At 44.0% G+C, this 18,398-nt stretch overlaps 1 protein-coding gene across 1 annotated transcript in view; it reads right to left on the minus strand.

Annotated features, from left to right (window-relative positions):
* Positions 1–398: 398 nt before the first annotated feature.
* Positions 399–18,398, minus strand: part of SH3TC2 (SH3 domain and tetratricopeptide repeats 2) — a 62,235-nt gene continuing 44,235 nt past the window's right edge. Inside the window, exons 13-17 of the mRNA XM_001104761.5 lie at positions 12,224–12,374; positions 9,915–10,037; positions 8,190–8,340; positions 5,909–6,105; positions 399–3,943 (exon numbers count right to left, since the gene is read on the minus strand). Coding sequence (XP_001104761.4) covers positions 3,752–3,943; positions 5,909–6,105; positions 8,190–8,340; positions 9,915–10,037; positions 12,224–12,374 — 814 coding nt within the window. The 3' untranslated portion in view covers positions 399–3,751. The remainder of the gene's footprint in view (positions 3,944–5,908; positions 6,106–8,189; positions 8,341–9,914; positions 10,038–12,223; positions 12,375–18,398) is intronic.

Below are 18,398 nucleotides of genomic sequence, written 5' to 3' on the forward strand. Positions count from 1 at the left end.
GGTTCTTTTATCAGAGGACAAATATCTGAGATGTGCAGAGGTTAAGTGACTTCCCCAAGGTTGCACTGCAATCTAATGTCAAAATCAAGACCAAAATCCAGGTTCCCTTTAGTGACAGGCTTCCTGATCCCTCATCCTAACACCCTCCATTTCTACATATTCCCTTCCTCAAATAAACTTCTGCCAAATGAGGTGCATTATATTCACAAAGAGGAAGAAAATGAACACACACACATACATATATATACACATGTACAATATAAAGGCATCTTAAAATAATGGAAAACTAAATAAGAAAAGGACAAAAGCAATATTGGATTTCAAAGTGTTAATACTGTTGGACAGGGAACTAGTATACCTGAAAGCTGAGAAAACATGTTACAGGGTTTTCCACAATGTTGCAATGCCCTCCTTGTTCTTTATTTAGATTAGATGTAAGGAGCCAGCAGCCACACAGCCCATATAAGTTTTGAGGGAACAATTAGAATAAAGAGGGTAACTAGATCATCTTTGGCTAGGATACACTTTCTTTTTACAATGTTTAAGTAGAGACCAGATCCAATCACCACTTTACTCTCTGCGGATCATGAAAAAAGGTAGCATCAACATGTTTCCAAAGGGAATAGTTGGCTCACATTTTAAAAATGAAATCTTTAAACACTTTTTAAAAGAGTTTTAGCAAGCGATTTACATATAGAATGTAGTAATTGCAATGATATCACACAATGTTTTTCTTATTTTAAAAAAATATAGTCTTACCCTTGTCTTTGGAAACATGCTGAACATTTTGATAACTGACCTGGATACAGGTAAATTCATCAGATTTACAGGTAAATCAAAGTGCACAGAATTGGGGAATTTTAGCTAAAATCTCCAGTGAAATGTAACATGAATAGATACAATGCTCTTCACATACGTGTGTATGTGTATGCATATGCAAATGCATATGTATATTTGCAGCAGTTGAGAAAGATCTGTCCAAATAGAAGTTCAAGTCAGAAGACACAGAAGTTTCAATTAATTATATAGCTCAATGGAAGCCAAGGACAGATGTGGTTGCTGGGGAGAAGAAGAATCAAATTAAGTATAGTAACATCCCTCTGTACTCTTCACCCACCAGCCAATGTCAAAAGCCTGGTGCAGTTATGGGAATCGCTCTTTCAGAGAAACAGAAACAAATCTGGCCAGAGGAGAGTGAGTGGTCAGTGGGAAAAGGGAGGGGATCTGTAACCTGAGTCAGATAGGGAATGGCCAATGGCATGGTTTCCAGGGCTGTGTGAGCCTTCTTCAAATATACGATGTGTAACTGTTCTGGAATGCGTGTGCCCCTGACTGTCTCCCAGGAATGTTGTTGAAAGGACTATGCATGGGAGATTAGACTGGATTGTCTCAACCACAACATCCCTCCCAGCTTGGGGCTTTTACAGCTTGTGGTAGGGGCAAAACCGCATCTATTCTGCATGGTAGTGGATTAGATAATTTTACTAATTAGACAATTGGAAGCTTCTCCTTCCTGGGAATACTCTCTAGAGTAGACAGCCTTTTGACAACCAACCACATCTCTAACAGAAAATATGTGCCAATACGTAGATAACCTTGATGACTAGAAGATACAATCGTGGCTCAACTCACCACTCCCATCTCACCCTGCCATATAACTAACCATCTGGTCAGTCCAAGAAGCTAGAAATTAAGGGCAGATGGTCTGATAATAAAAGCTAAACTGATGGGCATCAGATGCAGGGAATTACGTCTGGTCTCCTTGTGGTTCACACAAGGAGCAAGGGTGAACCACCTGCATCAGGCTTGCTTGAGTTGCTTGATAAAATGCATGTTCCTGGGATATATCCCAGATCTACTGAATCAGAATTAGAGATAGAAACCAGGAAGTTCACGTTCAACAACCTTACCAGGTAATAGGTATGCACACTATCTGAGGGTTCTTACCCTGCAGTGGTGCTTCCCATACTTCAGGGTGCATTAAAACCACCAGGAAAGCTTGCACGAGTCAGCGTTCTGGGATCCAGAGATTCTGATTCAGAGACCATAGGTGGGGCTGCAGATTTTCATTTCAATCTCACAGGTGATGCTGATGCTGCTGGTTAGTGGACCATATTTTCAGTTCGTTATCTTAGAGAATTCCTGATTTCATTATCAAAGAACTCAGATACTGTGGTAGGTCACTTCTGAAATGATCCCCAATGATTCCTCACCATTTGGTACTCAAGCTGTTGATAAACACCCTCCTCTTGTGGGAGCTGGACCTAGTGACTCACTTATTATGAATTGAATAGGCAAGACTAAGGAGATGTCACTTCTGTGATTAGGTTATGGAAAGACAGTGACTTCCTTCTCTCCTGCTCACTCTGGTTCTTGCTCCTCTTGTTTGCTCCCTCTGGTGAAGCATGGTGCCATGTTGTGACTGCCCCGCAGAGAGGCCCACGTGGCAAGTGGCTGCAGGAAGCCTCTGGCCAACAGCTAGCCAAAAAACTGACTCCTAACAACAACTCTGTGGGTGAGCTTGGAAGCCCATCCTTCTCTAGTTAAAGTTGAGATAACTGCAGCCCTGGCTGATTGTAGCCTATGAACCACCCTAAGCCAGAGGGCTCAGCTAAGTCATACTTGGATTCCTGCCCTGCAGAAACCATGAGATTATAAGCATTTCAGGCCACTCAGTGTGCTATGCAGTGATAGGTCATTAATAGAGATGCTTTGCAAAGCAGCTACCCTGAAATCAACAAGATGCCTTGTAGTTGGGTGTGGTGGCACATGCCTGTAGTTCCAGCTACTCAGGAGGTTGACACTGGAGGATCACTTGAGCCCTGGAGTCTGAGGTTGTAGTGAGCCCTGACTGTACCACTGAACTCCAACCTGGGCAACAGAGGAGACACTGTCTCAAAAAAAAAAAAAAAGAAAAATGACATGTCTTGGTATTCTCACCCATCCTTCAAGTCCTCCATCTCATCTGTCCCCATTGTGGATGAGAAAAAATGTGTGTGTAAATGTAACTGGACAATATTTAATCATATATACTATTTATATGTAATTTATGCCATAATTTTCTTAACACTCAATTTCCAAGCCTTGGCTCTTAGAAAGCTTCCCTGGAGCTTGTTATGTGGGAGCACAGCCTTATGGCAGGAGGAAGATAGTGAATCCAAGTCGGGTTTCGTGCTATCCATCTGGCCATTCTGAGGCTGTGTCTTTTGAGCTAAGAGCCTGGTGAATTCTCTCCTGCCCATCCCTGTGAGCATGAGGAGTGATACACACTTTGGTTCTGAAGAAAGAAATGGAAAAAACTACAGGTTCCTCTGCTGGCAAGCGGAAGGGGTCTTTCCCTGAGAAAATTGGTGAAGAGCACAAATTCCAATCGGCTTGGCTTTGCACCAGTGCAGTGACTGATTTCCTCACTGCGGGAGGAAGGAAGGTTCCTGGAGGGCAAGATTCCTCATCTTCTCCAGAATTACGTATGGAGAAAGTGCTTTTCAGAGGCTGTTTGTGTGGAAGTCAACAGTCAACTGGTAAAGACTCCAGATGCAAAGCTTGGAACCAGGAATTCTCATTGCTGCACCAGCAAATCTTTCTGTGACCTGCAATGAGCCCCTCTCCTTCCAGACTTCATTCTTCTCATTGTAAAATGAGGGGGCTGGGCCAGGTAATGACTCGGACCCTCCCAATGCGTATTTAAGAGCCTAGGGCAGTGGGGTCAGAGTCTGGCCATGCCAAATGTCCAGAGACAGGACAGCTTTTCTCAGAGGGCCAGGCCACCGCCACTCAGCCACCGTGCCCTCTCTGAGGAGCACCCAGAGGGGCTGCTGTGCCACAGGGGGCTCTGGCAGATGTTGTCCAGCCTGCTCCTAATGGTGTCCTGAAGCTCGTCGTCACCCAGCAGGACCGCTGCTGCCAGGGCCAGCAGGAAGTACTCAGTGGCATCATGGGCATCCTAACCCCATGATGTGGGGCAAAGACAAGACAGCATTAGCAAACACTTCCAGGACAGGCTAGGAGGCTGTGCTGGCCCCTCTAGCTTTTTTTTTGCCCAACATCCCATCCCCATCTCCTGAGTCCTTAGGGGAGCTCCTCTCTCCCTCCACTGTGGTCCTTGGAGCATTGCTAATCACAGTGCCCTGCACTCCAGGCACAGAGGTGGTCCCTTGCTGAGGCTCAGCCAATCATGAAACATCATTGCCCTGGGCACGGTGCTTCAGGGATGTGTACATGACCCAAACTTGGCCTATATCTGCCACTCCCTGGGACTTTCCACTGTGTCTCAATAAGGAAAAAGGTCCCTCCGAAGTGGCAGGTTCAGAGGTGGACTTAAACTGCCAGTAGCTAGAAGGGGAAAAGGCCAAAAAAGGAAGCAAAGTAGAAACATACAGAGTCAAGAAATACAATGAGAGGTGGGGAAATCCCTGATGACAATTGAGAAATAGGATCCAGAGCTATCCGCAGTTAAATTTGTAGCTCAGCTTTCACATTCTTTGAGCCAGTAAGTTGCCTTTTTTGCTTAAGGAAGTTTGAATTGAGTTTTTCCCTTTACAATCTATAGAGTTCTTGGTTGACATGATCAGATCACACACTTTGTCCCTGAACCACTTCGTGGGAGCTGTGGGGCAGAGGCAAGATGGCTCTTCACCATCTTGAGGGTCCTTCACTAGCCCCTGGACCTCCCTACTTGGTAAAGATGAGAAACAGATGCTTCTTTGGGTGAGACTCAAAAGGCTGCCTGGTTTCCATTAACCCTCATAAATCAGTAATTCATTCAGGCCAGAAGCAAAGCCTGGCAAATAAGAAACAGACAGCAGAGCTGCCCTGAGGGTTCCCTGGGGGCCAAACACAGGACTGACTCAGAAACCACTATATTAAGAGATTAAGGGTCGTGCTTCAGGGGACAGGGACCTCTGGTAAAAGGAAGCCCAATCTAGGGACATAGTTTGAGGGTCAGGGTTGTAACAGAGACTTGCAACCAACACAACTCTAAAAGACACCAAAAATATAAGAAGTTCTGGGATGGGCATGATGGCCTACTACAACTGTAATCCCACCATTTTGGGAGGCCGAGGCTGGCGGATTGCTTGAGTCCAGCAGTTTGAGACCGGCCTAGGCAACATGACGAAACCCCATCTCTACAAAAAATACAAAAATTAGCCAGGTGTGGTTGCATGCACCTGTAGTCCCAGCTTCTAAGGAGGCTGAAGTAGAAGGATTGCTTGAGCCCCAGATGCAGAGGCTGTAGTGAGCCAAGACTGAGCCATGCTACTCCAGCCTGGGCTACACAGCAAGACCCTGTCTCAAAAAAATAAAGCAAGCAAAAAAAGAAGTTCTAGATTCAGCAAGCAAGAGAAGCAGGGCTAAAGCCCTCTTAAGATCTAAGTATACTTAGTTTAAAGGCCCCATACCTCATTATCTCAAACATGTTAATATGCATCCACATTTCTCATAAAATGTTCTTTTATATTACTTTATAAGAAATGAGTTGCAGTTGACTAGTTGGTCTGTAACATTTTATGGACATGCTCTTAAGTATTCATTTTAATCTTCATTTTAGACCTTAGAGTTGTTTTGGCGTCTTATATATTTCCATAGGCCCTTGAGAGACTCACAGGCAATGTGCCTAGAGTATCTGGCAGATAAAGCAGCCACAGACATGGTGGCAAGGCAAGGAGAAAGAGGAACCATGGTCTATTCCTCAGCGAAGATGGGAGCACCTTTGAGGTCTTCAGTTGGGCTAACTGGAAAGAGCCTCCATGTCCCCTGTAGAGCCACTCCTCACCCAATGAAACAAGACTCCTCATCTTGGCACTCTGGTTTTCTCAGCTCCACCCCAAAGGCTCCTCATTGTCTTTGGGTCAGGAAGGAGAATGGTTGGGTAGTGGCTCTCAGGAAATCTTGGAAGTCTGGCTCTTACCTTCAGCTGGCAGAAGGTGAGTCGGCCCAGGCGATAATACACCTTGGCATAGTACAGGGCCTCCTTGGGACTCTGTAGCCAGGGTGGACAGAGGGACAGGGTCTTCAGGTAGCAGTCCTCAGCCATCTCATACATGTGCAGGGAGTAGTACACTGTAGCCAGGCGGTGAAAGGCCACCAGCTCCTGCCTCCGATCTCCTAAGAATTGGAAGACTGAGAGAGATACCCTGCAGCCAACACTTTGCATCATTTGTTCACTCATTCATTCCATAAAACTTTTTGAAGGTCTACTAGATGTCAGGGACTGTGCTGGGGCATAGGGAATAAGACAGAAGAGGTGCCTGTACTCATAAAGCTTATTGTCTCACATGACAGACATTCCTTAAATCATCCCACAAACAAATGTAACATTACACGTGTCATAGATGCTACAAAAGAAAATGCAGGGCTCTATGAGAGTGACTTAGTAGAGGATGGGTGCCGGTCAAGGTTTCCTGGGGTGATTCCCGGAAGAAAATTGTCTCCTTATTGCAGATGCTACTGTAATGCAGGATTCTGGGAAGGAATTCTTCTTAAACCCTTTTACTGGGACATGGTGACAAGTCTAGCTTGATGGCGTAGCTAAGAATTGCAATGAATAGCTGTGTGTAATAAATGTCTTCCTCACACACAAGTCTCTCTCTTCAGAGAGCTCTCTTGGGTACCCCCATGCAGCAGTCTCTGCTTGGCCCCGTTACCCACTGTCAGTCTCAGATAAGCTGTAAACACCTGTTCACCCTTAAACCGTGCTTTAGAATGTTGGTTTCTAATGGGTCTATTACTTGTTGTTTGGTGGATTTGTTTTAATACAGAACGAACTTTTACAGGAAACAAAGGCTTACAATCATGTCTTCGAAATATTTGCAAGGTGACTGTTGGATACCATCTAAAAACATCACTTTTAAGCTTCAAAGAGCCAAAAGCCAAAATTAAAAGAGAAAATCTTAGAGAGAGAAAATTCTCTGATATGGAAAAGTCAACCACGGGGGAAGTACCTATAGAAAGGATGCATGCAGCCTCCCTTCAGCTCCCGACCAGTGAGAGATAAAAAGTGCTCAGAGGAGCTGCCTGGGGCCTCCAAGGCCTTTCCTGAGATTAGCACACAGTCACTCAGATGAGACCTTATGCAATAAGGAAAAAGGTAGGGAAAAGACAGAAGGAGCTCTCAAGAGTGCAATTAGACACAATAAAGTCCAGTATCATCCACATCCGATGCCCTTGAAAATGCCCAGAAGTCCCTCCTGGAATCATCACAGAATATTCCATTTACCCTTACATCTAATCAAGGCTTCTCTAATCAAACCTGCTTTTCTTCAAACACCAACATTCAAGATGAGGGGTTTTTTAATCTTTTTTATTCTGCCATTTATCTGTTCTGATGAATTTTTTTTTTTTTTTTTTTTTTTTTGAGACAGAGTCTTGCTCTGTTGCCCAGACTGGCGTGCAGAGGCGCAATCTTGGCTCACCTCCCAGATTCACGCCATTCTCCTGCTTCAGCCTCCAGAGTAGCTGGGACTACAGGCATGCGCCACCACGCTCGGCTAATTGTTTGTATTTTTAGTAGAGACGGGGTTTCACCATGTTAGCCAGGATGGTCTCCATCTGCTGACCTCATGATTCACCCACCTCGGCCTCCCAAAGTGCTGAGATTACAGGCGTGAGCCACCGCACCCGGCCTCTGATAACTTTTATTGTTTTCCACTAGCTTTTGACATAAACACAAGATATTCAGCTATGTTCTGAGTTAGGGTAATGGGAACCTGACCTTCATTTACATTTTAGCTTCATGGAAAAATGCACTTTTGACTAAAAATTAACTAATTTAAAATTTAGGGCGCAGTCCTTTTGCAATGGGAACATAGCCTACACAGAGAATAAAATACCATTTACTTTACACTTGGGGAACAGCAGCAACTGTAATATAATAATTAGTGTGGCACAGGCAACACTTACCAAGGACTTACCATGTACCCAGCATTGTGCTGTGGCCGTTACATGGATAATCACTGGTCTTCATAACAACGACCATGAGGCGGGCACTATTTTTAATCCTGATTTGGTGATGACAAGCTTGAGGCTTACAGAAGTTAGGCAGCTTGCTTAACTAAGGTATCCCTGACAGTTGGCCCTGGGATTTGAACCCACACAGTCTGACTCCAAAGCCTGTGCTGTTATTGCTTTGCTGTCTATCCTTGACCAGTCACCTCTTCCATTCAACACACCCAACAGTGAAGACCACCAACCTGTGACTGTGCTGAGCCTGGCGGCCAGGGTGGCAAATTCCAAAGCCTTCTCATAGCCGTCGAGGCTGATCTGCAGCTCTGTCAGCTTGTTGAAAATCCGGAGCTCAGTTCTCACCGCCTTCAACCTCCTTGCTAAAGGAACAGCTCCAGCCTAAGAACAGAGGCCCAAGGAACCTTAGTCTAGCTAGGAATCATCAGTGCATACCATAGCTAGGAGGCTTATCTTCTACAGGCAGGGGTTGGGGGATGGCAGTGGACTAAAACAAACGGGGGTCAGCCATGTTTCCTTGTGTGCCTTTACTCAACTCTCTCCTGGACCTTGCTCACGATGTTTTGCCCAGATCTTAAAGAAGTAGAGGGCATTGGGCCTCCTAAAATTGGGGAAACCTGGAGCAGAAAGGGGAAGTGGCTTTTCCCAAGGTCACGTGGAAAGTCGTTCCCTTCTCAGCTGTGTGCTCTCAGCTGTGCATCCCTGTGGATAGCATCCACGGCGCTATCTATGAAGCACACATGAGTACACACATAGTGTGGGAATATCTCAAAAAGTGGTCATTTCTATGTTTTTATTATGATAGAATTTTAGGCAAATCACTTCATCTTTCTGAACCTTAGTTTTCTCATCTACAAAATGCATATGAAAATAAGCCCCTCAATAGTCAGAGATGCGTTCCCTGTTCTTCCCCACACCTAGCTCAGTGCCTGGCACAGACTGGATGTTTGCTAAAGTTTGATGACTGAATAAACAACTGAAAAAATAAATAAATGAATATCTGAATGAATAAAATTTTAGGATCAAATTAGATAATGAGAATTCCTAAAGTTTAGTCAGTGATGAAAAACAATCACAGTCTTTGACATATCCACTTAATATCTGGACATTCATTTAATTTGTGTTATTCTTAACATCAACTCTTTTTCTTGCCTCATGCTTTGCAATACTATCTGTGAAATCATAGGTTTAATGAGCTCATATTATGTTTTTAATTTTAAAATATATATATATATATATATATATTGAGATGGAGTGTTGCCCAGGCTGGAGTGCAATGGTGCTATCTCGGCTCACTGCAACCTCCGCCTCCCGGGTTCAAGTGATTCTCCTGCCTTAGCCTCCCAAGTAGCTGGGATTACAGGCAGGTGCCACCATGCCCAGCTAATTTTTGTATTTTTAGTAGAGACAGGGTTTCACTATGTTGGTCAGGCTAGTCTCGAACTCCTGACCTCAGGTGATCTGCCCGCCTCGGCCTCCCAAAGTACTGGGATTACAGGCATAAGCCACTGCACCCAGCCTAAAAAAATATTTTAATACATGCTTATTAAACATATGATCAAACAAAAGCACTCATCTACATAACCCTTTAAATAATCTCCCACCGCACTCCCAGTAGTAAGTGGGAAACACTGGTAAACTCGAAAGTGTGCTGCAAACTGTAAAGTACCATGCACCCAAGAGTTCGAGATGGTCTTGAACTCCTGGACTCAATTATTTTGATGTATTATCCCAGGAAGGATAACTTATCAAGCCTGAGAATGACTAAGTTTATCAGAACCTTCCCTGAGCTCCCGCTAGATTGAAGAGAGGGTGAGTAGGTGGGCACTGGACAAGAAAGAGAAAAATGAAATACAAGCAAGAGAGGAGAAGAGGGACCCAGGTCGAAGTCCAGCCTGAGCCTGCCCACGCCTGTGCCAGGACTTGTCTCAGCAAACTGCACAGCTTGGACTTACTCTGTAGTACTCTACTGCATGATGCCTGTGGCGGGTCCCATTGAAGAACACATCACCTGCTTCTTCATAAAGTTTGAGAGCCAGCAAAGGCTCCTCTGACTTCAGGGCTGTCTGGATGGCTGCCTAGTGGGGACAGAGACAGCTGTTAAAGGCAGAGAGGAGGGCTTCCAGACCTCCACAGGACTGGCAGAGCTAAGATGCAGACCACCTAAATCAATTAATCCTCTGCTAAAGTCCCCCAAATCCTAAATTGGTCTTCACACTCATAAGGCTGGTAAGAGGACTTTAGAGATTCTCCAGTGTGGCATTTCCCCATCCTGGTATGAGAGATTGCTTTTGGTGGTGCTAGATTATTTTTAATGGTATATGGAAAAACATTTTGTTTTACTAGTTAAGTATTTATTTTAATGTGTTTTAGAAAAAAAGAAAAACTAATAGTGCATCCAACCTGCAACTTTAGATAGTATTGTGTAGAATAAGGCTAAGTGTAAAAAAAAGCTACATTGATTTGATGTTGAGTCAAAGAAGAAGTAAACAATGGTATAGATGGTACCTGTATATAGCAAAACCATGAATTTAATATGTAAATAACTGAAATGGAAAAATAATGATCCAGTTCAACACCTTACACTTTCCAGATGGAGATAGTGTGGCTCAGAAAGAAAACAGAACCTCCCCAGTTTCACGCCAATAGTCACTGGCAAACAAATGTTGGTGTCTTCCATCCCAATACCCTAGCCTCCAGAGCTTCTTTATCTCTAGCAAGCTATTTTGGATTGCATCTACACCAAATGTGCTAAGGAAGTTGAAGAGTAAAGAATATACCGCTGCATCTGCAGCACAGTTACAGGATCTCAAATAGCTTCAGGTCCAGAATGATTCACTTCCATGGAAATGACCCTGCACAACATCAGTTAGGTGGCAGCCTGGGATTGGGTGAGGCCTGGGACCAGTTCTGGCCAGTGAACATTTCATCGCTGGGGCAAGATGCTGCCGTTGCTGTGTTATTGCATGGGCAGCTACAGAGAGAGAGGGGGCCAGTGAGATGGAATCCTGGAGTCAGGACCACCAAAACAATGTACAATCGGAACAGTGCCCTCTGGGCTTCAGTCTCCCACAACATGAAAGGAGAAGACTGAATTGTCTGCTCTCTGGAAATGCTTTCAGCCCTTAAATCACAAGGCAGATGGCATAAAGGCTGAGAGTGAAGGCTCTACGTCACACTGTGTGCAGTTCTCAGCTCCACCACTTACCAGCTGTATCACCTTGGGCCAATTACTCAGCCTCTCTGAGCTTCATCTGTAAAATGGAAATTATAATGGAAACTCCTATTGCATTTATAATGAGGGTTAAACTACATCATGCAAGTGAGGTGTTTAGCAAAGTCTCCCGTACATAGGAAGCATGCAATCAGTGTTATGCAGCCATTATTAAGTCTCAGTAGAAGTGAATTTGTGCAAGTTTATGTGCTAGTATAAGGAGAAGTAAAAAGAGAGAAAACAAAACATGGGAAAGAAACATAAATTGGTACATTTTTGTAGAATTAAACATCTTACATATCATCACAGTACAATATTGTACAGATAGTAATAAAACACTAAAATATCATGTATTAAACATTTACTAAGTTCTGAGCACTTAATAAATGCTTACTATGCATTTACTACTACGCAAGTGAGATATATAAATTTTTGTTTTACTAATCCTTATGCTAAAAGACAGCGTTCAGTTCCCCCATAAAGAAACTGAATCCCAGAGATGTCATATGGCAAGCCCAAAGTCACGCAGTCAGTCCATATGTAATGGCCCTGGGATTTGACTCTAGGCTTTTCTCTCTTCAAAGCCTAGGCTTTTAATCACTACACTGTACCACATCTCTGATATTAAAAGTATGCAAACCAACAAAAAAATAAGAGAATAATATTGTTAATACCCCACATACACACCAACCTTGCCTCAAACTGCAGCAAAACCCTAAAGTCAAGGTGTATGTTGAGCTTTGGAAAGACGGGTATACTTAATGGGACAAGTGACGTTACAGGTGATATGTCAGTCTCCCCTCACATCCTCCCAGGGTGCACATGTATATATGGGTCTCAGCGACTGGCCCTTTGCTACCTGTACTCAGCTTGCCGGACCACCCTCGTTTCCACCACGTGTTCAGGGAGCAGCCCAGTGTTGACCCTCTCTCCACGGGCTTAGGGTGAACATCATTCCTCTCTGGTTCCAGCTGGTCGATTTGGAGGGTACAGCTGCCTCCCCATATGACCCAAGTCAACAACTCCCAGAGAGCTCTGCAGGAGGCCTACCTGCAGGTACAGCTCCACCAGCTCGTCTTCCTGCATGAGGTAGTGGAGTCGCCCCGCCCCAAGCCAGGCCTCAGCAGCCTTGTCTCTCTCCCCCAGGTCAATGAAGATACGCAGGCTCTCCTTGATGCATGTGAGTGACCTCCTGAGAGACCTGGGGACAGACATGAACTTGTGAGGTGCTAGGGCTCAGAGGGCCCTCAGGGTCCACTCAGCACAGAATGAAACAGAAGCTCCGAGCGGGAACAGCCACGTCCCACATCACACAGGGAGGTGGGCCTGACTGAATCCCAGCTCTACCCCAATCAGCTGTGTGACTTTGAGAACGTACAGGATCCTTCCTGCTTTGGTTTGCTTACCTGTAAAACAGGCCTATAATTGTGCCCACCTGAGCAGATTGTTGTGAGGATTAAATGAGATAAAACTAGAGTGCTTAGAACAGTGCCTATTACGTCCTTGGCCCCTGATGAATGTTTAAAGATCACTTATAATTATTATTATTACTGATTCATGGTCCATCAACCCTTTGACGGCTCTATAACCTTTTTAGGTGTTATGTTATTGCAATGGTTTGTCTGTGTCCCCACCCAAATCTCATCTTGAATTGTAGCTCCCATAATCCCCACGTGTTGTGGAAGGGACCCGGTGGGAGGTAATTGAATCATGGGGCCATTACGCCCATGCTGCTATTCTCATAATAGTGAGTCTCACGAGATCTGATGGTTGTATAAAAGGCAGTTCCCCTGCCATTTAAGAGGTGCCTTTGCTCTGCCTTTGCCTTCAGCCATGATTGTGAGGCCTCTCCAGCCATATGGAACTGTGAGTCCATTAAACATCCTTTCCTTTATACCCAGTCTCAGGTATGTCTTTATTAGCAGTATGAGAATGACCTATTACAGTTACTAACACAAAATAGGCACCAAACGCATACCTATTGAGTGAATGCATGAGTGAGTGACAACAGTGGTAACTTTAAGTCATCAAAAAGATTTTGATGTTTTGTTTACAAAGAAAATCAAAGCAGGGTGAAAGTTTTAACAGGTTGCTTCTTAACAGGTGCCCTTTAATTATTTGGAAAATTGTATTTTGTAGAAAACTCTCCCTCCGCGACAACGGAGGGACCAATGAAGAAATGAGACATAGGTAATATATTTTCTCACAGACGATTCAGTGTTCAAAAACAAGGAAAGAACACCGTGCATCATCTAGATAGTACTTCTCAGTCCCAGCAACAACTAGAGTCACCTGGAAGCATTTTAAACTTGTACACTGCCACACTCTTTCCCAGTGTGTTGCAACGTCATGATAGCCTGAGCACCGGGCTCTCAGAATATGGCTCAGGCACAAGCACTGTGTCTAAGTTCTCCATGTAATTCTGTCGTGCAGTTTGGCTTGAGACTTGCCAATCTAGTCCAATATTCTTATTTTATAGAAGAAACAAGCCCAGAAATTGGAAATAACTTACATATGTTTGCACAGCACATTAGGGGAAGATCCAAGGCCAGAACTCCCTTCTGAGTAGCAGCCTAGGACTCGTCCCATAACACTCATATTTCCCAAAACATGATTTGTGGCCCACTTGCATCAGCATTTCCTAGGGACCTTATTCAAAGCACAGAACCCCCACCCCAGAACTACCTCAGACTGACTGAAAAAGATTCATTACAGTTGCAATCCAGGAACCTGAATTCCTGAGACACACCCAGGTTACATTCCTGCACAGCGAAGTTTGAGAACCACTGCAGCAAACCATGCAACTCTTCCCAGACACACTGATCATCATCAACCACATCTGTGGACACTTAAGTAGAAAGTCCTCAACAAACGTGGTTACCACTTGATCACAGACCTCTCAGCCGCCAGGCCCCTTTGTGCACCATGAGGGAAACAAGCATTGCTCTCAACTCCTAAGGCCCAGATCCTTATTGGCAATGAGGCAGCTGTTGGCCTTCTGGAGAGAGTGCCAGGCACTTGGCCTTTGTAAGAAACAGAAAGAAAAAAACTCAAGCTTTCTCTTCTGCCCTGCTCTTAACATGAGATTTACTGACATCCCAGATGGGACCTGGCCACGCTTTCACAGGTTTTAAAACGTGAAACTTCCTCTGAGAATGCAATGAGCTCAAAAACTCCACACCATGCTGCAGTGATCACCAATCTCCTCGGCTCAGCTACAGTAACCACAGGCATCTTTCACTATAGGAAGCACTGCCTTTCTCTCCCCACTTTGTACCCTGCAAACTCAAGCCGGGTTCAGATTCAGCAGGCCTGGCCTCCACAGCTCTCCTCACTCTCACTGGAGCAATTGATGAGGATAAGACCCATAAATCTCATCCTCATCCTATTTCCTGCTCTGTTTTTTTTATATTACCATTTACTGTCCTGGGATGCCCTTGGGCTACTATAGTTGTTTTCTCCAGACCTTCAGGGAACAAGATTTAGGTTATTACAGACAGGCCAACTGACAGAGCCAGCATTTGCTTCTTGTACTTTCTCCCTCTGAGTTCATTATGACTGTGGAAGAGAGGAGATCTCTATTTCTTTCCAAGAAACACCCCATCAGGGGAAGGCAAGACTTACAGAGACCTGGTGGCTCACACAGCACCATTGAGACTCCTTGCAAATGGAAGATTTTCCAAAGGCACTGCCTCTCACCAAGACTTGCCCATGATCTATGATCTCCAGTAAGAAACAAGTGCTTTCATGGTCTAAAACTGGGCAGTAGTCCAGCTTCCTTGGTTCCTTCCTATCACCACTGACCCCCATTACTTTACATCTGCCAGTGGCCAAGCAGTGTCACCTACCAGTTGAGCACCAGATGGCCCAGCATGCCAATTCCTCCAGCCACCACCCACAGACTCTAGGTTTGGTTTGGCTTCCAAAGCCAAAGAAGCAAGGAGCACTGCTGGTGGGCCAGCACTGCGTCAGCCTTGTGTACTTCTGGGTCTCCTGTGCCTGTGTTCCAGCATGTTATCTCCTCTCCTTTCCAGTCTTGACTCATCTCTTTCTCTCATTTTTCCTGTCCTCAAGTTCAGTGTCTGGGGCTAAGTCTTTGTTTCTTCTTCCCTGCCTGAACATCAGCCATGAGCCCATGGCCAAGTGACCCCAATACACCTGCATTTCCAGACTTCCTCTTACCACCCCCTGCTGGGGCTTCCCGGATCCCTGCCCTGCCTGGATGAGTCTGTCTGATCTCTGTCCAAAGCCCAACCTCTGCTAATTGATCTTGTCCTATTTTTATGATAAAGACGGCCAAAAACTGAGGACTGACTCTGTGTGAGGCGTTGGGTATATACTTTCAGTAGGCATTTTCTCATTGAATCCTCACAGAAACCCCAAGCCGTTAGAATTCTTAGTCAATTTTGCAAATAAAGAAATCCAGTAGGATGTTGTTGTTTTGATTTGTCTTTTGAAACGTATCTAAGTTTTCCTGCACGTTTCCAAAGCCTTATTTTGATGTCTCAGCTGCTTTGTCTTCTAATAGTAACAATGGCAGTATTATTACCGGACATCTATTGAGCACTTAGTGTGTACTAGGTACTTTACATGCAAAATCTCATGTAATCATCACAACAGCCCCAAGAGATCAGTACTATTATTACATTCATTTTACTAATAGAAAAAAAATAAGACTTGGTAAGGGTAACTATCTTGGACCAAATAATAAACCCTGTTTAAACCAGGACCTAATTATCAGAGTCTGACCCAGACCCTTACATTTACACCTTCAAGCAGTGCCTAATTTCTGGCTCAGATATCAGCACTTGAGAAGACTTCTGTTTCATTTACCACTTTAAAACTCCTGACGTTTTAAAAGACATAAGCTATTTTAAACCTTGAACAAAGTTTCCTCATGTGTGAAACTGGGGTGGTAGTGTACATTATAGCCTTGTGATCAGATGAGGACATTTCAGGAAAAGCAATTCTTTCCTTATTTACAACAAAAATGAGGAAAGAATTGCTTCTGTGTTAGGGATTAACGTATTAATTATATTTTTTAAAACATAGCACTTTTTTCAGTTCCAGAAAAATAAGAAGCATAAATATAAGAATAGAAGCCAGGAGCAATGGCTGCTAAGCTACTGTGGTATTCACATGCACAGAATTAATCATTATTTTGAGAGGACCTATTATACACAAGGCATCCCTTCTTTCTAAAAATAATAATATGCACATGCTTTGTGGCACTTACCACAATTTATATGATACCTTTAGTGGCTATTTATACATTTATTTTCTGTACTATTCTGTTATTGTGAGCTCAGGAACTATTATCACCCTTGTTCAGCTTTTAGCACAGTGCCTGGGCAATAGTAAATGCTCAGTAAATATTTGTTGAATTGATTTAATAGATTTAATAGAGCCACAGAGTTCTCATGGACCCCATCTGGCTCAGTTCTATGGCCAGTCTGTGTTGTATCACCTCAAGACAGAAGACAAGACTCCCTAAGATCCCTCCCATTGAGAGATTGCAAGCTTTTATCAAACTAAATTCTGTAGTTGTCCCCTGGAAGGCAGAGAAGGCATGATCCTGCAGATACTACACAAAGGGAGAGAAAAGTGTCCCAGAGTAAAAACCTGAAGGCTGGGACAAAGTCTTCAATATCTGCCCGTGCCCCCCCACCAACCACCCCCCTCCCCAACACACACACACCATAACCCACTTCTAAACCCTAGAGAAAATCTTTCAAACAAGAGAAATTAAAATCAGTAAAAAGGCAGCATGAGATCGTAAAATTGAGAAGTCAAGGATCTGAGCTAGTACCAATGAAAGCAAGTGGTGTAATTGTCTGGACCCTCTGTGGCAGGCAGGGGACAGACTGATGAAAAACGAGGTCCCCCCATACAATTCTACAAGGTTGCACTCTATAGCCTTCAATACCTATTTCTTTTGTCTAAGGCAAAAATTATTGGCTGGGTGGACAGAATACATAGAGTACTTAAGACTATGCATTTTAGATCAGGAGTTGTTAAACTATGGTCCATGAGCCAAATACAGCTTTCAATCTGCTTTTGTAAATAAAGTTTTATTGGAACACAGCCACATTTATTCATTTATGTATTATCTATTTTCATACAACAACTGCAGAGTGGAATACTTGTGGCAGAGATCATATGGCCCACAAGGCCTAAAACACTTACTATATGATTCTTTATTTAAAAAGCTTGCTAACCCTGCTCTAGATTCACACTGTTTGGATATCAATGCCTGCTGGGAAGCCTCGTGCAAGTTGTTTGGCTTCTTTAGTTCTCAATTTCCACAATTCTGTCTACTTCACAGGGTGGTCCTGAGATTTACATATGGCTTAGTAAACAATGCATGCTCACTGAAGGCTATTATGGACATCATTTTCACTACGGATGTTCACTGTACAGGTCTGGATGCCCACTGCAACCCCCCACAGCCATGCCCACCAACCTCAATATCTCCTTCTAGGGAAGAAGTTGAGTCTTCATTGCATCTATATTAGTCCATTTTCCCACTGCTGATAAAGAGATACCCAAGACTGGGTGAATTATAAAGAAAAAGAGGTTTAATGGACTCTCAGTTCCATGTGGCTGGGAAGGCCTCACAATCATGGCAGAAGGTGAAAGGCACGTCTTACATGGCAGAAGGCAAGAGAGAGAATGAGAGCCAAGCAAAAGGGGTTTCCTGTTATAAAATCATCAGCTCTCATGAGACTTATTCACTACCATGAGAAGAGTATGGGGGAAACCATGCCATGACTCAATTACCTCCCACCAGGTCCCTCCCACAACACATGGGAATTATGTGAGCAACAATTCGAGATAAGATTTGGGTGGGGACACAGCCAAACCATGTCACTACCCATAGCCAACTGATCACCAAAACCTATCTGTTAAATCTACAAAATGTCTTTCAAATGTGTCCTGACCTCTCCATGCCTACTGCTATTCCCTCCACCTAAAACCTACCCTTCTCCACTTTTCCAAATATTACTTATCCTTCAAGGGCCTCCTCAAATGCTACTGCCTTGATAAAGTCTTCCCTGACAGATCACCCCCATCCTTTGCTTAAAAGCATTGTCTCCTCTCCCTCCAAACCTGCCCCTACAGAAGCCTGCCGCTTCTTCCAGTGAACACTTCCTGCCTTTGCTTGCTGTGGCTTTGAGCTTTGTGAGAATGCAAATCCCTAGAGGGGAATTTAGTGGAAGAAATC

Source organism: Macaca mulatta, chromosome 6 (assembly GCF_049350105.2).
Source record: "Macaca mulatta isolate MMU2019108-1 chromosome 6, T2T-MMU8v2.0, whole genome shotgun sequence".
NCBI lineage: Eukaryota > Metazoa > Chordata > Mammalia > Primates > Cercopithecidae > Macaca > Macaca mulatta.